At 34.5% G+C, this 22,296-nt stretch overlaps 1 protein-coding gene across 1 annotated transcript; it reads right to left on the reverse strand.

The window, feature by feature from the left end:
* Positions 1-5,134: 5,134 nt before the first annotated feature.
* Positions 5,135-20,688, reverse strand: LOC137388474 (uncharacterized). Its single transcript, XM_068074960.1, has 9 exons — positions 17,571-20,688; positions 15,205-17,453; positions 15,007-15,076; positions 11,926-12,049; positions 11,065-11,147; positions 9,330-9,471; positions 9,045-9,178; positions 5,517-5,624; positions 5,135-5,190 (listed from the first exon to the last, which is right to left on the reverse strand). Exons 1-9 carry the CDS (start codon positions 20,686-20,688, stop codon positions 5,135-5,137), a joined length of 6,084 nt encoding a protein of 2,027 aa, XP_067931061.1.
* Between the last annotated feature and the right edge of the window lie 1,608 nt (positions 20,689-22,296).

The raw sequence follows: 22,296 nt of genomic DNA on the forward strand, positions 1-22,296 counted from the left end.
GCCATAAAGTTTCATTGATGTAATTAAAATAATATTAAAACTTTGTTACCAAATAGTCTGTGAGAGCTTCTGTATATGGAAACTTGTTTTCATGTTAACTTGATTTTAAATAACTATATACATATGTTGTAAGTTTTATACATATATAGTTTTATATATATATAGTATATATATATATATATATATATACTCATAAATAACCGGCGTTGCCCGAGTAATGAAAACGTCTTTGTGCAAAAGCTAATATTTATTTAACCTATACAAAATTTACCGTTCAAACTTCTAAAGTTTATATCATGAAAAAAGTGTTTTGTGTAGTTGAAATAAATTAAGAGAAAAAATGAAAAAAACTGTAAATGTTTTCAAACTTTGTCAAACAACTTTTATACTTCATATCATGAGACAAATGTTTTGTGCAGGTCAAATAAATTAAATTTTTACATTTTATTTTGAGGTACTGATAAATTGAGGTAATCATGAGCAAAGGTCTGACTGGATACAAACAAAAATTATTTGTGTTTATATATTTAAACAGTTTTTTGAAGCTGATGTTACAATGCTAAAAGTTTGGCATTTATTACCAGCTGCTCGTTACTGCAAGGCATGTTATAAACTATGTCTAGTTTATTTTTGAAGCAGTAGTTGTTTTTTAAAACTGTGTCTGTTTTTTGGAATGTATAACTCAAGATATGATTTTTTACAGAACAACCAAACAATTTAATTTCATTCAAATTGCTAACAAGTTTTTAGTTTTTAGTTAGCTCTTAAATTCAGGCTTCCGACTTAACATAGCAATATAACAAAACTATGTTTTTTAATAAAACAGTATTATTATACAAACTTATTTACTGAACACTACTAATTTATAGTAAATAAATTATACTTTGATATGCTGTATGTATGAGTGTAGTGAGGTCATACATGTGTGTTTGAAAGTGTGGGTACACTCTGTACATTTGACCTCATTGTTATAATACTTTGCTCTAAAGCTCCATCTGGTTGCTGAGAACACGGTTCCTAAATACCAATCAGCTAGCTGATTAAAATGAAGCAACTCTCCATCATTGTTTAATCCTCGAGTATGTTTTGAAAAAGACTAACCTTTACTTCTGTAAAATTAAGCTACTAATAAGACAATATAAAAATCAGCAAAAAAGAAAGGACTATTGTAAATGTGCACTCAGCTGACTAAACAGCTTGGCAGCTGCTACGATCAGTTATTACTATTTTATTAACTAGGAGTAGAGAAATAGTTAAGTTTGCTCCAAAGAATGCCACGTGAAAATGGCAAAAGGAGTCTCATGATTTTATTACCTAATTGGTGACTGTATTAGTTAGCTCAGTTTATTTGATTTGTTATTTTCCATATAATATTCGCACATCTTGTATTACAAATACATAGGATAAGTATGATGAGTATTTGAGCACTTCCACAGGCTGCACCATTTGTATCGCTTTGTGTCTAGAATAGTATTTTACAGCTTTTACACTCCACAATAATGTTAACAAGTACTTTGAATGCTGTGATGCAGGTAACTTTATGCCAGGGTGACAGTTCTTACAGTATTTAATAGAACTCCAATTTTGTTCATAAGGTCTTGATAAGATCAAATGGTTAAAATGCTTGACAAGCTCATTGCCGAGAATTTGTACTGAATGGAGGTCACAGTTTTACATTACTTTCCTTAAAGATCAAATTGTTGGTTGTCTTAGAGCTTAGTGATGGTGTAAGCTAAAAATTAGGCAGCCATACAATGACACTGAGTTGCAAGCATATAATAAAAAAGGTTTTAATGATTATATATTATCTTAACTAGTTTTTTTAAGTTCTAAGCATTTTAAAGCTATTAAATACTTTTTATGTAACTAGCACTCTGGCAGTCTAGTTTTTCAATAAAGATTATCAGGTTTGCTGATAAAGTACAGAACATGAATACTCGCACACTATTTCAAATAAAAACACTCGTAAGGTTGATTGGTGAAGGTGTTAGACTGATGGTCAGTAAAATCGCTTGTCATGAGTTTGAATTCTGTTTGTAGAAATCTTATTTCCAACAGCCAATCATGGTTTACGGCTGATGAACAGACATGACTAATATATCAAAGATTGTCAACATTCTTTTTGAAGATAATATTACGTCAATTTGTTATTATCAACTCTGGTTTTCTGTTTGTTTTGCAGTAACAGGCTATATCACAGCTTTTTCAAATAAAAGTTTTAATAAACTGATAAAAAATTTTTGAAATGTAAAAATGTCCAAATTGATTAAAATTCAGCCTTCAAGTTTGTCTATATAATCAAGCCTTTAACGTTGGTCTAGAGACACCTTATCAATGTTTAAGCAGACAGTCATTACCATAATAATAAAGTTTATTTTATTTAGTTCTTTTAAATCTCCATAGCCATTAATAAATGTTTTATGTAATGTTAAAACAAATACATTATATAAAACTAAACATAAAAAAGTAAATTATAAAAAATACTACAATAATTATTAAAAAAATAATAATAAAAAAAACAAGGTATTTATTGTTATTGTATCATTGAGAAAGAAAATCTTGAGGAGATGTCTAGCTGTACACAAGTCTGAACTTGTAGGCAAATATGATTACTTACTTTAAGTGAGATTAGATATGTTTAAATTAAAAATATAGTATAACTTTTTTTATTTCACAAAAGTCAAGTTTAAACCAACTTAGTTTATTATTAGTTATGTAATGTGTTTAATTTGTAAACCTAGTCAACCTGTTCACCTATACAACCGTGTGAAGATGCTTTATAAGCCGTATGTAGACAATAAATTACTCGCTAAAATTTTACATTTGATTGCAAAAAGGAAAGGTCTCACTGTAAAGATTAAACCGAATCAAAACTTGTTTATACCTTTAAAAATATTGCATTTGAAATTAGACATGTTAAAAGTTCAGCGCTTATTGACAGCTAAATATTACTGTAAAATATATTGTACGATATGTATGAATACCTGTACATAAAATTGTTTTTTTATCATTATATAAATGTTGGTATGGGCATGTTAAGGTACGATTGTGAATTAAATATTTGAATATTTTGATTGCGCGTTAGACGCTATGAGCACCTGTTAAAATTGTACTGTTTTATTTATTTAAAGGATTTTATCATATATTTTGACTGTGGTAATTACCCATGTGTCAAATTTTTCGGAACTAGATAAATGCCCGGCATTGCCCGGATAATAAAATTCTTCGCACAAAAAATTTATTTTTATTTAACATATAACAACAGTTACCATTCTAACTTTTAAACTTCATATCATGAGGAAAATGTTTTGTGCAAGTCAAATTAATTGGCAAAAAAAACAGCTCTAAAAGTGTTTCAATGTAATTGTGAAATAATTAGCAGGTAATAGATTAATTAAGTCTGTCTGGCTACGATTGCAAAAAACATCATTTGGTAATGATGAAATTAATACGAACTGAGAAAGCAAAATAAAAATCTTGAATATGTTGAATTAATAATAAAAATTCATGCATAGAAGTGGGTGTGTATTGATAGGACTGTGTTGCAGCAGATGCTATCCATCAAAGCTATGAGGACGACTATACTGCCTCCTCTCAATACTAGTACACATGTAAAAATGAGATCGAACTGTCTTTGTCCGTTACTGCGTCTGACCAATGAAGAAAGAAAGTAGAGATTATTCCAAATCAAGATAATACAATTGTCCGCGTCCAAAGTATTAGCCTTTACCGATTTAGCAATCGAACTTTACGAAAGACCAGCCATAATAGTGTAACGTGACATTTGAAATTGAAATGGCACATTTAGAATTACAAATAAAAAATAGGTAATGGTAGCAAAAAATTAGCTTTTAAACAATTTCAAAAAAATAATAAATGCACAATGTAATATTAATTAATAATCTAAATTGCGCATTTACCGTGAGCATATGTTATATGATGTATGATAAGTGCGTGAAAATTGTAAGAACAGTGTAGCTTGATAGCTAAATACATTGTTTGATACTTGCAGTTACAATCTTTGTATGTTAAAATCTAACAGAACATGAGGTTTTAACTCCAAAGTTTTAATTGCTATCGCCCAACATACCGAAGGACATACAGACAGATTTTGAGAGTTGTAAATATATATTAGTGGCACTAAATTGCACTGACTCTTTGTTCCATAAGGAACCAACAAAGAAACGGCAGCACATTTATATAGACATATTTAAAAATTAAGGAGCAGCAAAATAAACTAAATCACATATACCGTAAAACACCTAATTAAACACAACCTTTATTTGAGCGCTACCGCTATTTGACCGCCTCTACAAGGAAAGGGTTTAAAAATAGAGCGCTACTCTCTATTTCAACGCCATCGCTATTTGACAACTTGTAGAAATATTTCTCGGTTTCTTGATGTATATTTATTAAAATGTCTTTACAAGTTGGAGGTAAGTTAACAGATTTGTTGCATCTAAAAAGTTTGATACCACTTCACCGGAAAAAAGATAGCAATTTATAAACGACATTTGCTTTGCTTGTAATAGGGCTAAATTTATTATTTGAAACATACACTGCAAGCCTCTGTTTGAACGCCGCCTCTAATTGATTGCCACTATAGAGAAGAAGTAGAAAAATAGAGCGCTCTGACAACATTTACATGGCAAAATTTGCATAGCAACATTTACTTACTTCAAATCTTGAAGATTACTTTTGAATTTTGTCTGGCAGTGGTTGCATTGTAAAGCATTTGCTTTATTGTACATGTATATGCAACTAATTACAAAAATCTGTTGCAAAAAAGGTCAGAGAACTTGGTAGTGAGTATATATAATAGAAGGCTAAAATACTGTAATTATATTGCATGTTACATAATTAAAGCGCTACATATATTAAACTAAAAAAACTAACAATTAAGTTAGAATAAAAGATTTTGAACTACACACTGTACATCTGGTGGAATATATTTTGCATAATGTATTGAAGAAATACAAAAAAACAATCACGAAACTCTGTTGCAAGATACAAAAATAATGTATTATAAAATAATGTATTGCAAAAAGAATGTACACAAAGAAAAAGCAACAACATGTCTGTTGGAGGTCGCAATAGGTCACAAGTTGTTATTAATACTAATAAAACTTTCTGTTTAGTTCTCTGAAGACTGTAAGTTCTCATAAATGTGCTCCTTAGTGGTTTGAGCTCCTATCACAGAAAAAAGAAAAGACAGTCAAGCTCCTAGCATTCTTAGCCACTGGATTCAGACATGTTCACCCAAAACTGTTGGGTTAATGTTTATGCAACAATGCTTTTCAAAGCATGCATAGCCTCTGCTTGCTGTAAGATAAGCAGGCGTCGCACTCAATTTTTGAGCTATTGCTCTCATATACATCAGTAACTTTACTTTTAACCGGACCATCGATGAGTACGCAAGTTAAGATAACTATCCACAGTTTAATGCTGTGTATTTGTGTTATTCGTTATTATATAGGCGTTTTTAATAAGAGACTTGAGAGAACAAAACATCTTACCTTCACTAGATAAAGGAATCATATCCATATATGAAGAAGTCGGAGAAGCAGTCACAGGCTTTTCATTGTCTAAGTTTCTGTCAACATGAGCAACATCTCCTTTTTCTGCTGTAAGTAAAACACACTTCATCTCGTCTTTGACTTGTCTTGTCTCAATTATTTTGGTTTTTTATTAATTTGAGGTGTCACACTCTATTCTCTACACTGTTTTACTTTCATGATTGTTTTGTCCTTATCATGCCAATAAGAATAAAGTTAAGGCAGAAATCTACATATGTATAAAACTGCTGGACAGAATTATTTTTATTGTGTGCAGATTGACTTAGGTAAAAAAACCTAAGCGCCTTGAACTTACCTCATTGGAATGTAAAATTAACATTAAACTCAAAAGTATAGTTTATGCATATACAAGTTAAAATTGCTGATCATTACTTTAAGATTTGGCCTTGGCATTTGTGTATGTTAGTATATTAGCGCACTTTAATACAATACCTATAAGTAAATTATTAGCATTAGCTACTCCAAACTCATTTACTGTGTATTTTCATTCTCTGTTTAATGAGTTTGAATCTTGGCTCATAATAAAAGACTGAGGGCAGACTGAATTATAAATGCCTTTTCTGAATTGTTTGATACTACAATACAAATGTGTTATAGTTATTCTATGAAGCATTGCCATTACTTTGGAACCTCGATTTTAAAAATTAATATGCCCCAAAAGCTGTTTCATATCTAATTACTTTTATGAGTAGAAACTGACTTTGTTATATAAATGCTTAAATCCATTCCAAGGCTTCACAAAGCTCAGGTATTAAATTTTTAAACATTATTAATACTGTACGTGTAAATATGAAGTAAACAGTTAAATATGTCAAAAATACTCAGTAAAGTTATATTAGTACGTAATAAGTAGAATAACTTATGAATGAAAAAAAAAACGAACAGAGAAATAGCTAATAAAACTTTGATCAACATATTTGTCTGTTTATCTTTGAGATTGTCTGTCTTGACAGGACTAAGTAAAGATCACAGGAAGTGGGAAGATGACAGTCAAAAGAAGTAAGTGTTGCATTGTTGCTTGGGTTTTGCCTTGCTCAGAATTACTGTTTTTAAGAACGTAAGTAAAAAAAATTATTTGCGCTGGCATAAACTTGAAAACTATGTCCTCCTACTGAATACACAGAACTTGAATTTGGGAAGAAGCAAAGCTTGGCCTACTCTGTACATAATATATGACAAATCTGCTTTATAGAATAAACAAAAACAAAACTATTGTTGTTTTCTGAATTTTGTTCAAAAATTGAACTGAGCAAGATGTGTTGTACATTGTACCCACGGAATAAGAATTGGCCGAGACAGAAAATAAACAAATACAAGAGTCAAAGTTGTTTGGTCTTTCATATCTAGAAATATCTTATGCAAGTCCAAGCAAAATTTCTGCCAAAGGATATGCCATAAATCAAAGATTTTGTGTGTAGAGTTTTTAAAGTAAAGACTTCAGTTTAAACTACAGTTTTATCTAACATTATTAATTGAAAATTAATAAAAGGACTGAGTTATAAAAAGTTACAGTGCTGAAAGCTCATTATACACTCTAGAATGTGTTCATTAGCTAGAAACTATGTTATTAAAAATATTCTGGCATAACTCGCATCAACTCCTAGCAAAAGTTATAGATTCTACTAGTAAGTCATTCAAGTCAGGCAAAAATATAGTAAGATTTTCAGTTGCTAACTTAAGTAGTTCAGAGTAACGAGCTACTTACCATTTGAATTCATCTCAACATTTTCATAAAAAGTTTTTATTCTAGCTAGTTGTTCGGCACTTGTGGCAGTAGTGGTAGTATCAGACATCTGAGAAGTTTTATTTTTCACTCTAAAACAACAAATAAACAGAAATATATAAAAGGATCTTCAAAACTTGCAGATATTTACTTTGCTGGGCAGCCTCACTAAAAGGGCAATTTTGAATATCTGAGTTGCATCCATGACAACACTAAACTGAAGTAGATAAAGTTGATGACAAGAAAGATGAGCATTAAAAAGGATTAGCATCGAATGACAGTGACAAACAGTGATTAAAGCAAAAGTAAAGAGAAATAAATGAAAAAAAAAACTTAGAGAAAAAGGAAGAAAGGAAAATAGGAAAAATAGTAGTGTAATCAAAGATGGCAGGTCTTTGAATAGATTTTGTGAAGTAATACATAACAAGTTCAGTTATTGGTATGACCTCTTTTTACAAACTTATAGGTTTAGTGTTATGTTTAATCTAGCTATACAGCTACTAACTGACCGTTCAGGTAACATAGAATTCTTGAAAATATAAAGTGAGTAAGGGAATCTGTAAGCAACTCAATTTGAACAAATCAAAAGTATTAGGTTTATAAATACTGTGGACTGAATATGAATAAAGTTATTTTGATGCTTTTGGTATTGCTAGAAAAAATATAGAGTTAGACCAACAATGAAAAAAGCTATTTTAACTCTAATACAGCTTATCATTAATAAAATGCTGAGCTAAAACACTTTTGAAGAAAACCATTGATAGAATTAGAAATTAGAAAAAAGGATATTTGAAAATCTGGGCAGGATATTGGTAGTTTAAAAGTCAATTAAAAAGCAGTAGCAGTAGAGTTGAAAACACAAAATAATTTTGAACAGCTGTTGAGCCTCTGACTGAGCTGCTAAAACTAATCACATAAAACAAAGTTGTATTTTTTCAAGTTTCAATTGCAATGACCAGGTGTGGGACAATAAGAGCAAAAGGTGCTAATCTACTGTACACTGATCACATCTGCAAGATTTGTTGCAAAAAAGGCAACCTAGCATCTGGAGTTGACAAGTCTAATTTGATTTTACTATACAGCTCTCGGCATCTGGGATACAAAGTAAAGTAGCAACCAGAGAAACACTGGTGATGAGAGAAACACTAGTGGTGGCTGTAACTGACGGTAGTCACTGTAGCTGCAAAGGAATTGAACCAAGTAAAATAGTGAGTCATTGGTTCTGTGTCTGGACTTTATCATAGGTGAGATTTTGACAGCAAAGTAAAAAGAAACCTCATGGAGATAAGGCAAACAATTCCAGATGGTGCAAAACAACAAACATGTACCTTTGATGAGTTTTTTAAATCAAAAAAGGTGAGAGCTTCTTTAGATGTAGCCAAGGAGCTATTTGGTTGTTGATGGAAATACTTGGCAGATCTGGAATTTACCAAACAAGTGCTTGCATACCATTATTAAGAATGCTAATAGACAAACAACATCGATGTTTGAGACAACAGCTGTGACAAGCTACGAAAGGTTATGAATTCACACTGTCAATTAAATTATTGACAACAAATAAAGACCCTTTTTGTGAACAACTTACAAATAAGTTTTGTCTCAGAATTTAGCACGAATAACCTCATTTTACAGGACTCTTTGTTTGTAGTTAAGCAACAACATTAGTGAAAGCAACAAAACTTTTTTTATGATACAACTGTTTTTGAAAAACCTGACTATGAAAGCATTGAAAAGTTAAAATTTACCTTTTTTGTCTAGTATTGTGTTTAGCGCCTTTCGTTTGTGATCAGATTTTTTGACTACAGCATAAACTGGCCCCGGAGAATACTTTTTCTTTCGGTCTTTGCAATACATAATGTTGTATCGTTTTTCTATCAGTCTACATAAAATATATCTAATTCTTAGTATCTATTTTGGATAAAGAGATATAATGCCAAGAAAGCCTATGACTAATGGGCAAATGCTAGTAAGTTTAGTGTGTTGGGCATGTAAAATTTTAGTGGTATTTTAACTATATATGGATTACTCACTGAGACATATAATTTATAAGTACTGGTACACCTGGTTTTTCCTCCTCTGATGAATCGTTTTCAACTTCCACCGGCGCTTCGTGAACTGGCAGCTTAGTGTCACCGTTCACTCTTAAATTTTCTCCTCGGTGTTCTGCTGCACCTACATTAAAGAGCACACCTCTAGCTAACTTGCATTACAAAAGGATTTTATCAATGGAGGAAACTGTGAAAACATAAAAATAAGTTATCTGATCCTAAAAAAATCATTTGGTTCTAAAATTTTAGGATAATGATATTAATTAGAGAAAATAATATAGTGGTATGGACATAATAAGATAACCACAGCAATCAAGGCCTAAATAAAACTGCTAAAAAGGAAACTAATGAATAATTACATGTATTTACAGTTGCTCATGTTACCAAGCACTTATGGATGTTTACACAAACAGCTGATACGAAAATTACATTTTTATATGATAGTTACATGTAGTATCATAGACCCGATCCAGAGTCACATAGAAGTGAAATAGATAAAAAATCTAAAAAAGTCTTTCGACTTGACATTTCAGAAAGTAGGTCACGCTAATTTAGCAGACATAGGAGTTACAAAAACGCATCAGAGTACATTTTTATGAATATTTACTCATACATAAACCAGAGAATGAGCGAAAAAAGACCCAAATAAAAACTAAGTTGAGCATAGAGCTAACAAAGTCATGAAACTGAGCTAAGATTTAGGCAAGCCTGTTATGATAGGAGTTTTGTAGTAAGGAGTTGACAGATGGTTAAATTGTCAGTGTTAGCCATAGAAGTTGGCGATCTGTTAAGATGCACTATCATTTAGCATTGAATTTGAGTCGTAACAATAGTAATCATTGAAGTAATGAGAATTATGATAGCTATTATAATAAAAATAGCAGTAATTCTAATAGTTGAAGTGAAAAATAAAATACAAGTTGTCTCTTATTGGGGATGCATCAGTCTGTTTATTCTACCAAAAGGTTTTTCGTTTTTCACTATAGAAATTCTTATGTGACAGTATAGATTACAGTACATGCAGTTTTGTATTTAGAATGCATAGCTGATGTTATCTTAGTTTTAGTTTATAATATACAGCTTTGAAAAGCCTTTGTCGTTAACCAAAGATTGGATAAAAAGATTTTAGAGCTGTGCTAAACCAACGTAAGTTACTTTGAAAAGTTTTATGCTTCTTAATTTTTTTTCTAGGTATATTCATGTATATGTAATCATTTCCAGTCTATTTATTTTAGTTAGTTTTATTTTGTTGATATTATAATGATTCTACAATAAACCAAAAGTGTGGAATAAATAGTTAAAACTATCTAAGTTTGAAAAGTACATTAATGTGTGTTTGCCCTAATTTGCCTTTTGTCAGTTTTGTTTTGCTAAGTTTAGTAATAGCATGGAGATGGTGATTGGGAGTGAATACACTGTTTGCTAACTCATCTTGGCTACATGTATTCTACATTCTATACATGTTTAGTTGAGTGTCCTTTAGAGTGAAAAATCTGCACATTCCTCATTGTAAAGGCAGCAGAAAATTAAACTTATAAATATAAACATTGTATACAAACTGTTGATGTTTTTTTAAACATCAAACTAGTGGCATATTTAGTGATCATCTTTTGACAATACTAGTCAAATATCCACATAAAGGTCAGCATATGGCAATTATTTAAGCCTTTTTTGGTGGTGTTAATAGCACATATACCAAGTTTGGAATTTGACTTACGCTCCACTACTTCACACGTAGAAAATACTATTTGTGGGGAACTGATCTTCATTTCCACACTCATCTGGACACTGGATCGTTGTCTAAAAAGTAGGAACTCAGCTCATGTTATGTGTAATATACCAATAATTAACTTTCATTTCTAACCACCTTTTTACCTTAAGCATCTTATTGAGCCACTTTTAATGTTTTCAAAATGTTATGAACGTCTAAGCTTTGTCATTTGTAGATGAGTAGATTTATTGTCAATCACACAATACTGACAGCATTTGTTAAAATCAGTTGTATTGATTGGCTGTATAAAGGTCAGTTGACCAGCTGATGTGTGAAAGTTTCCTGTAAGAATTAGCTTTGTAATCAGTTACTTAAAAGTTTCTAATTTAGTCACATTTTCATTTGGTCAGATCTGTATACACATATAAAATGTATTGGTGTAATTACATGGTTAAACAACACAAAATTAATTTCTTTTGCTGTTGAAATACAGATTGCTTTTTAAATTTATAGACAAAGTGGTAAAAAACCTAAAATTTACAAAAAAGACATTTGTTACATAAAAACCAACTCATATTTTAGTGTCTTTCGCATGGTAAACTCAGAACACATTGAGAGCAAAAACTGTGGCCATTTTCTTAAGAAATGTAAGAATGTCATATATAGTGTATATTTTAGCAGTTTATAGCATGCTTGTACAGAATACTCAAGCAAGGTCACCGAGTAAAATAATCAAGTTATAACAAGTTTTAGTATGAATTTGGCTAATCAACATGCTGTTTAGTCAGTTTTAGGCAATTTCATGTGGAAAAATTGGTCCGGTACTGATAACTGACTTGTATAAAATATTCCTTAATTTTCACATACCTTTTTCTGACCTTGACCAGAATAAAAACCAGCGCTACAAGTACAATAATCAGGGCAGGTACACCTACTCCAGCACCTACAGCTGCCTCGTAGTTCATGTTGGAGACTCTCCTGGTGCTTGTATCTACAAGTTAATAAGAATTATGGTTGCTCACACTTCTTTAGCTCTTTTTTGTTATTGCTGGCTTCAATAAATTATTGTGATATTTGCTGTTGTGTTGAAGATAGACACTTTAAGAAATACTTTAAAAGGTTCCAGACTAACAATACACTCAAAAACTGATTGCAAGGAAATTTGACAATGCTAGGAATAGTTTGGAGCCAAATAAGAGATTGAGAGGAATGCAATGAAACTCTAATTGTTTTCTAATCTTTACACTTTAATTTTATTAAAATTAGCTGATGTTTCATTAAATTATACAATTTGTAAATAGAAATAATTGCCGTTATATTTTCAAAACACTAAAAATGAGACTATTCTATTAAGACTAATTAGTAGGCTTATTAAAAGTTTGCCTACATTTAGTGATCTACTGTAATTTCCCTACATTTTCTAATTCTGTTATAATGTGACACTTATTGTAATGTTAATTTTAACAATCATTTTTCTCCCTGATATAAATATATGTCATAGCAAATTATCTAATCAATTACATTTTTCTTACAAAAAAGCAGATCAAAAGGCTTGTGACATGTGCACAAGCTGCATTACCACAGTGGAACCTCAGTTCTTGAATGCTTCGGTTTTTAAACAATTTGGTCTTGGACCAAAAATCTTGAGATTTATTCGTTTCAGATCCTGAACATAAATTTGGTTCTTGACCAAACCGGAGCATGGGCATTAGAATTAAACGTTTGAAACAGTCCATTTAAACAGCATGGAAGCATTTGTTAACAAAGGGTGAAGCGAGATACGCTTCATAAATTGTTTAAAAAAAGGGAGGAACCATCTGGGACGACATCTTTCTACCAAAGAGATTTGCTAAAAAAACAACTCCTCCAATCGAGTTAGTCTTAATGGTTTTAGAAGATTCTCTTCCAAAGATGTGCAGTGAACGTACCATTGTTGTTTGTATTTTCTTTTTTTACATGATTTTTCTGCATGTAACTTATCTGCATTTTTTGATGTTTTATTATTGATTTCTGCAGTTTTTGATATTGTATTTTAACCTAGAATGTTTTCGATGTTTTAAGAGCAAAATGTTTAATTTTGGTTTTCTTTTTTCATCATCATTGATAGAAAGTATTTTATTAAAAATAAACGCAATTTATATCTACGTGTTTTTATTTATAGTATGTAGTATACAACACAGTTTATAGCGTAAATTGCTAAAAAATACTTTACCGATATTGTTTTCTCGGCTTGGAACGGATTAAAATTCATTTACATTAATGCTAATGGGAAAATTGTTTCAGATTTTGAACAACTCAGTTTTCGAACAACGTTCTGAAACAAATTATGTTCGAGAACCGAAGTTCTGCTGTATTAATATATATATACGAATATAAATATATTTCTCAAAGTATATATGTCATATGTCTGTATTCCAGCTATAGCTATTAAAATCTTAAAATAAAGAATCTGTACCAAAGAAGATTTGATCTCGGACTTTCCCGTTCACTAGTTCGAAGCCGTACCCAAGATTGATTTATTCACTAACCGACATATGTCGCTAGGTGAGAGCAAATACTCAACGGCTTTGTGTTCTATGCAGGGTAATTGCGTAACTTGAACCAGATAGCTTGCATTAGTAAGCATACTCAAATTTTCCATTGGCAGTGTGCCAAACTAGTAACAAGTGGCAGGCAGCTTTCATTACTCACCATTGTTTATAAGCTAATTTTTATTACCCGTGCAACGCCGGATAGCAGAGCTAGTTTGCATAAAATGTTCAACAACTCATCTCTAGTTTATTAAACTATCATTCATTGATTTATCTTTCCTTGTCATTGTAGTATATGTAAAATAAGTTAACTTTTACTGTTGTGTTATTAAGTTTTATATTCCTTCTAAATTCTAAAACGTCCTCTTTTTATCAAAATATTTCTGTATTTACGATACCAGTAAATTAAACAAACATGAATCTAAAGCTTTACAAACTATCTAAAGTGAAGTTCTCATTTTGTGGAGAATAAATTATTTGACAAAACCTAACACGTTTCAATTTACCCCAACTATGGAATAAAGATTACCCTCAAAAATATAGCTAACGAATATGAAAGCTAAAGTTACTGCTGATATCTCCATGAGTAACGCTAGGTCTTCAGCGTTTTCTGATACAAAACCTCGATGTAAGATATTAACAGTAAATACTCTGAAGAGTTTTGCTAGATACTAGCGTGATAAGTTTGGAGTTATAGCTCACTGGTCTATTTTAGATATGTAGATCGTAAAACCTATACAATGGATAAAAGCATTCTAATTAGTGGAATATTACTACACAAAGTAAAAAGCATAAAATGTATAAAGCATTATGTAGAAACATATAACATGCAAAAAAACTGACAAATAATACAGAATAGCAAGCAAAATGACACATTATGTATAACATCTATTTTACTAACCTTGTGCCTCCGTAATCACATTACTAGCATACTAGCGTCACATTCTTTAGTCTATTTGCTATTTGTGAAAAATAGCTGTAAATATGTCAGGTAAGTCTTATCTGCTTACACTCTAAAACTAAACTAAAAACAAGACAAAGAAAAAGAGCGGCAACAAACAAAATTTGGTGACCCAAAAGCAGCGCTATCATTGTTCATCATCATTAGACCACCTAAGGCAACCGGTGCAGAGGACAGGCTGACTGTTCATGAATCACCACTGAGGGTGACCAGAGTGCGCAAAAACTAATGGCCAAAGCAGTTACAGGAATGTGAGGCAATGCTTACTAGGCTCTTCACACTCCCATCTAAATTTATCAAATTTACTAAAATAATATGGTCCCAATGTTCTTTAAAGTTTTGATTTATTGAATATATAATTGCTAAAATACTCTACATATAATGATCATGCTATTTGATTAAGCTACACTATATCTACGATAACGTCCAAAGCCACATTTACGCTTTGGCGATCACGACTATCTTCTGGATAGGTCGTTTTAGCATTGTCGCAGGTGCCAGTGGTCTGCCCATTCTGTCCAAGTGCCTGTTGGCAAGCCGCAGGATCACATTGCGCACAAGACCGTCCTCACCTTTTATGGCGTCTTCAATAACTCCCTATCTCCAGGCGTTCCTAGGCTGATTGTCTTCTTTTAGAAGCACAACATTTCCCACCTTGACACTTTCTTTACTACTTAACCACTTTTGTCTCAGGGTTAGATGCCGCATGTAGTCGGCTCTCCAGGCGACCCAAAACTCCTGAGCAAATTGCTGAGCTATTTTCCATTGTGTCCGCCTATAGAGCTCGTCATTCTGAAACTTTCCTGGTGGTGGAGCTGCAAGCTGGGTGCTTTTCATGGTCAACAAATGGTTGGGAGTGATTATATCTTCATCAGCGTTGCTGATGTTGGTTGTTGTGAGCGGTCTATGGTTTAATATTCTTGCCGCTTCATAAAAAGCAGTTCTCAGGGTTTGAGTCCCAAGCCTTCCCTTATACTTACCAGCCATGCCATTTAACACAGCTCGTACAGACCTGATCATTCGCTCCCATACACCTCCTTGGTGACTCGCATCTGGACTGTTCATTCGAGATTCTATTTTATTTGCGATGAGGTAGTTTCTTACATCTTCATCTGTAGTCACATCGATTTGCCTTTGAAACTCATTCTGTGCACCCATGAAGTTGGTGCCTTGATCACTAAATAGCGTCAAAACAGGTCCTCTGATGGCCACAAAACATCTCAATGCGTTGATAAATGCATCCGTGGTCAATTCTTCTAACAGTTCGATATGAATGGCTCGGGAGTATAAGCACGTGAACATCATTCCCCACCGTTTGAGCTCTGATCTCCTGTCTTTCATCATAAAATGACCAGATACATCCATGCCTACATGAGTAAATGGTGGGGTTTGCTCTATTCGTTCCGGAGGTAACTGGCCCATCTGTTGCTGTTCAGGTTGCTTTCTGAGTCTGGAACATATAACACAAGAGCTGATGAGATTTTTGACTACATTGGAAGCGTTGAGTATCCAGAAGCCTCCAGATCTGATTGCTGCCAAAGTACTTTGTCTACCAAGATGATGCATTTTTTCATGAAAGTGTTGTACCAACAATTTGGCTATGTGCGTGTCTTTCGGAATAATTGCTGGGCGCCTTTCGACTTCTTCTAATGTAGTAGCTCTATCAAATCTTCCACCAACACGAAGTATTCCAGATCCATCTAACAGTGGCTTGAGTTTGAAGATGGAACTTTTCTTTCCCACTCTTTTTTGGCATTTTATTTGAGAAATTTCATCAGCATAATGTTCAGTTTGAAGAACCTTGATTACTCTTGTTTCGGCTTTAGATAAGTCTGCAAGAGTTACTTTTTTGTCTTTATTATCAGCTCTTTTAGGTAGCATGCTAAGCGCCGCAATGCTTCGAGTCAGATCCTTCCACTGGCTAAACTTTTCAAATCTAGAAGACATCTGGATTTTGGGTATAGTTGATGTGGCCACAGCTTTGACGGTCTTAAGTTCTGGATCATTCTCTATATGATCACCTTTGATCTTGTGTTTGTCTATGTAGCTTTCAAGGTTGGCTTGTCTCAAAAATAAAGGTCCACCAAACCATGTTGACTGCAAAAGTTGGTCTATATTTGCACCCCTAAAGGCAATATCTGCAGGATTATCCGTAGTGGCCACATAATTCCACTGTTCTTGAGAGCTCGCATCTTTGATTTCTTGAATTCTATTGGCGACGTACATGCGGAATTGTTTGGTATCATTGGCAATGTAGCCCAGAACTATCTTGGAGTCTGTCCAATAGTGTTCACTGTCTACATGGACTCTCAGCTCCTTTTTTACCATAGTGCCCAAGTGTGTGGCCATAACTGCTGCTTGGAGTTCAAGTCTAGGAACTGTGATTGGTTTCAATGGGCTGACTCTTGACTTTCCAATTAGCAATACGCAGCTCGTGGTTCCATTTGGATTTATTAATCTTAAGTATGTGCAAGCTGCATATCCTTTAAGGCTTGCATCACTGAAGTGATGAAGTTCATATCGTGGGCTTACCATACATGGTGGCTTGATACATCTCGGTACTTTTACAGTTTCTAACTTTTGCAGTTCAAATACCCAAGCATTCCAATCATCAAGCAAGTCACAACTGATTGGTTGGTCCCATGGTTCTTTTGACGATGTGCATGCTTGTAATAGCTGTTTGCCCTTCAAAATAAAAGGAGCAAGGAGCCCAAGAGAGTCGTACACTTGGGCTACGGTTGACAACAAACCACGCTTAGTTGTTGGCTTTTCTTTAATGTTGTTGACGAACTGGAAACGATCGGTGTCAATACACCACTCTAGGCCTAAAGTTCGTTCATTTGGTAGGTGGTCTTGCAGCAAATCAAGCTTTTGAATTGTCTCACACCTTTCGGTCTCCGGAACTGTGGCAAGAACGTGTCAATCATTGCTAGCAAACTTGTGAAGCCTGATGTTGCCTTTGGAACATATCTTCCGTGCGCTGTCAATCAATTGAATAGCTTCACGTTGATTAGCAATACTTGTCACCCCATTATCCACATAAAAATCATGGATGAGAAAATTTGCTACTTTGTCAGATATGCTGCGATGGTCATTGGCGAGCTTTCTTAGACCAAATGTGGCTACTCCAGGTGACGAGGTGGCACCGAAGAGATGAACAGTCATTTGGTATTCCTTGCAAGTAGACAAGTCTTTGTCTACCCACAAAAACCTTAAGTAGTCTCTGTGTTCTGGCTGGACATAGAAGTTATGAAACATCTGCTGAATGTCACAGCAGATAGCAATCTTTTCTAGCCGAAATCGACATAGTATACCCACTAAACTATTAATGTGGTCGGGGCCTTGAAGGAGTGCATCATTCAGAGCGATGCCGTTATACTTGGCGCTCGCATCGAAGACTACTCGTAGCTTCTTTTTCTTTGGGTGCCGTATTCCGAAGTGAGGTATATACCAGCACTTATCTGTCAGGGATGTGTTTGTCACTTCTTCTGCATGTCCTGCTGTGATTAAGGCTTGCATAAACTTGAAATATTCTGCTTTGTAAGACTTGTCTGCTTTGAGCTTTCTTATTAGCTGATCTAAGCGTTTTTGTGCTTGTGCTTTGTTATTTGGGAGAGTTGGCATGTATTTGAACGGGAGTGCCAGAACATAATTTCCATCAGGGTTCTGAGTAGTTCCATTTTCCAATATTTTTACAAATTGCAGATCATTCTGTGATACCTTACCAGATTCAGTATCTTTGAATTCTTGGTCAAGTATGTTCAGAATCTCTTTGTCCTTAGTATCTGTCTTGTGTATAGATCTGGTTCCATTCTGAGGTTTGCCTCCACACAGAGTCCATCCAAACATTGTTCGCATAGCAAACATTTTTCCTGCCGTTCCAGGTACTGAGTCAAGCGGAGTGAGGGCTTGTGGACAATCAGTACCAATCAAGAGACCTACCGGTATGTCAAGTAGCGGAGGTAGCTTTTCGGCGATATCCTGCAGGTGGCCCGTTGCATCTGCTTTTGCTGCAGTTGGTATCTGTTCTCTGTTACATGTGATAGCATCTTGCTCATAAGCATTTATGAATGTAACTTCATTAGTTGAGAATCCTCTCAGTTTGATATTAACATATTTACTTGTTGTTTGTGTAGAGCATCCATTGAGCGTGCTCATAGTGATTTGCTCTGGTCTACCTCTTGGTTCAATAAACTCAGCTGTTTCTTTTGATATGAAACATGCGTCTGACTGTGTATCAAGGAGAGCGTACACAAGCTTTTCTTTGCCACTTCCTGCGCTGACGTAAACTGGGATTGCCATGCAAGCCACGCCATCATTGGTGGTTCTAACCGTATTGCACCTCACTTCTTTGCGGATTTCAGCTTGACTTGCCTCTGCACTTACTTTAGTATTCATTGTGGTGCTGTTGTCACGTGGTTTAGCTATCCTTTCTTCACGATGGTCCTTCCTAGTCCTCCCTATATTCTCAAATGTATGCATTGCTGTTGGGTGAGGCTTACTACACCTTTTACATGTGGTCTTGTTTGAGCAGTCCTTTGATCGATGACCATCAGCTCGCAGGCAGCTGAAGCACAAACGAATATCGAACACAAATTTGGTTTTATCTGCATAGGGCAGAGCTTCTAACTTAAAGCACTGTGTAGTAGCATGAGAATCTTTTTTACAGAACAGACACAGAACTTTGATTTCTATGGTGCTCGCCTTGAAAGTTCTGGTTCGAACTTGCTGTTTAACAATTTTGCTTTGGGGGTTTGGTGCTTGCAGCGATATTGGTAGTAGCATGACATCTGCTTCGTCTTGTATAAAGCTCGTAAACTCACTAAAGCTTGGATAGGAGTCTTCCTTGACTGCTTTGGCTACTACTCTGGCCCATCGGTTTTTAAGCCAGTCTGGCAACTTATCACTCAGCTTCTCATTTTCTTGACAATCATTTAGTATAGCGAGCCCTGGTGTTGATTGCATTCCACTCCTAATGTGTGATAGAAAATCTCCAAATTCTCGGAGTGCTTTCCCATCTTTGGGATGTATTCTCGGCCAAGCAGCAAGCTTGTTGCGAAAAGTGTGAACAATACTTTGCTTGTTGCCATATCTCTCTTTAAGCATAGCTCTTGCATCTAGATATGCTTCGTTAGTATTGGTCACAAAGTGTCCATTGATGCACTTCTTGGCTTCTCCTCCAACGAACCTTTTTAGGTGTCTGAGACGTTCCTTCCCATTGATGTTTTCAGCCTCTAAATAAGCATCTAGATCTACTTGCCAGTCAGTAAAATCTAGCAAATCTCCTGTAAAAAGAGAAGGTTCTACTGATGTTCTTTTTGCAGTGGCTTTATTCATTGTTGAAACGAGACTTTCTGCAAGCTGACGCACTGCATCTAATCCATCTGAGGCGGGCGTTGCAGAGCGCTCTACTTTGTCTGTACTGGCAAGTGGGGGTAATGGCTGAGGTGTGTCATTCTCAGTAATAACAATTACGTCTTGCGGTGTGCCAGGAGTTGCCTCTTTCAATGTGGGATTTCTTCGGCTTTGCCTTTGTCTTTTGAGTTCTTCATAGATTTGCATCTCTTTTGCAAACTGCTCCTTCGCTTTCTGCAGTACAGATTCAGCTTCTTTGAGCTCTCTTTCTTCTTCTTCATCCTGAATCTGTAGGGCTGCCACTCTTTCTGTCATAGACTCCTTGATAGTCTCAAACTCATTCGATAGATCGCTAAACATACTTTCTACACTCTTATCTGGTTTATTAGCACATAAAACACACATTTCCTTGTACGCTGTACAGATATGATCAAAACCCTGTTGGAAGGTAGAACTACATTCCTCTAACTGGTGTAAATCAAAAGATTCAATATCTGATATCAACTTAGTATACTCGACCAACTGAGTACTTATGGACTTGACTAAAAATGTTTTCAACTCTAAAGTTCTACTTTCTTTACCTATGAGAGAAAGGTTACGAGATCTCTCTGACCTTCTAGGTTCAAAAGGACTGTTTTCAGGATTACCAACATCGTTAGTACTATTCGCTTGCGCTGTAACTAAATGAGTGTGTGCAGAACCTAGATCATCATCTAACTTATCCAACAGCGAGCCATCAGGAGATGGCGCCCGTGAACTACCACTCTCAGTATCACTCGACATTACTGCCCCCGCGCGCAGTCCCTATAGCGGATGATGATGTACAAAGCAGCCCAAGGGTCACCAACTGATGTCTGTTTTACAAAAAATATTAAAAAATCTTTAAGGTAAGCCAAATGTTTCAAGAGATAAAAATATCAAATGAAAAATGAAAGGTGTAGTGTGTGAATGGTTACTTATGTTTCACAGCAATTACTTCTAATGAACCAGTTGAATACATAAGGCCAGCCTCAAGCTGAAGCTATTTGGATGTCAGATTGTTCACCAATATTGTGGTACAAACGTTTAACAATCTACTAAAAAAATGTTGCGGCTGATAGGCACATGTAAATGCACTTAGCTGAATTGGACCTATGTAGTTGCAGTGCTCGGTATACTGTAAAGCCTCGAAACTGTCCGAACTGTAAAACTGTGTAACTGTGAATTGTAGAACTTTGTAACTGTGGACTGTAAACTGTAGAACTGTGCACTGTAGAACTGTGGACTGTAGAACTGTGGATTGTAGAACTGTGGACTGTAGAACTGTGGACTGTAGAACTGTGGACTGTAGAACTGTGGACTGTAGAACTGTGGACTGTAGAACTGTGGACTGTAAACTGTAGAACTGTGTAACTGTAGAACTGTAAACTGTAGAACTGTGGACTGTAGAACTGTGGACTGTAAACTGTAGAACTGTGTAACTGTAGAACTGTAAACTGTAGAACTGTATTATTGCTCAACTGTAGAGCCTCGGTACCGTTTGCAGATAAATTCTTTTTTTTCTCCAAACACCGGATAAGGTTTCACTGTAGAGTTTTGCTAGATACTAGCGTGATAAGTTTGGAGTTATAGCTCACTGGTCTATTTTAGATATGTAGATCGTGAAACCTATACAATGGATAAAAGCATTCTAATTAGTGGAATATTACTACACAAAGTAAAAAGCATAAAATGTATAAAGCATTATGTAGAAACATATAACATGCAAAAAACTGACAAATAATACAGAATAGCAAGCAAAATGACACATTATGTATAACATCTATTTCACTAACCTTGTGCCTCCGTAATCACATTACTAGCATACTAGCGTCACATTCTTTAGTCTATTTGCTATTTGTGAAAAATAGCTGTAAATATGTCAGGTAAGTCTTATCTGCTTACACTCTAAAACTAAACTAAAAACAAGACAAAGAAAAAGAGCGGCAACAAACAAAATTTGGTGACCCAAAAGCAGCGCTATCATTGGTCATCATCATTAGACCACCTAAGGCAACCGGTGCAGAGGACAGGCTGACTGTCCATGAATCACCACTGAGGGTGACCAGAGTGCACAAAAACTAATGGCCAAAGCAGTTACAGGAATGTGAGGCAATGCTTACTAGGCTCTTCACATACTCCTACCTGAGACAGTCTTTCTGTTTTTACTTCAACTTTATTTGACAAAAGTAAGTAACATTTGACTAGGTCTTCTAATCACTTTTAAAATCTCAAACATTCTTGACATTTCAATGCTTCCATTGGTACAAGGGTTTCTCTAATCGAATATTTATGTTCATTTTTAATAATCCTGTGCATAAATGGCAGCAAATGCATATCTAAACATCAAAACATAAACATTGGCATATTTTG

Source organism: Watersipora subatra, chromosome 2 (genome assembly GCF_963576615.1).
Source record: "Watersipora subatra chromosome 2, tzWatSuba1.1, whole genome shotgun sequence".
In the NCBI taxonomy this organism is placed as follows: domain Eukaryota; kingdom Metazoa; phylum Bryozoa; class Gymnolaemata; order Cheilostomatida; family Watersiporidae; genus Watersipora; species Watersipora subatra.

Bases quoted from the DNA above. Each gene is read 5' to 3' on its own strand.
- LOC137388474 (XM_068074960.1), bottom strand. From the start codon at position 20,688: ATGTCGAGTGATACTGAGAGTGGTAGTTCACGGGCGCCATCTCCTGAT. The intron at 15,077-15,204 runs GTGGGAAATGTT...GCTTGCCAACAG, and splicing joins GTAGTAAAGAAAGTGTCAAG to GCACTTGGACAGAATGGGCA. The intron at 12,050-15,006 runs GTGATCGCCAAA...ATTAACTTGTAG, and splicing joins GACCTATCCAGAAGATAGTC to ATACAAGCACCAGGAGAGTC.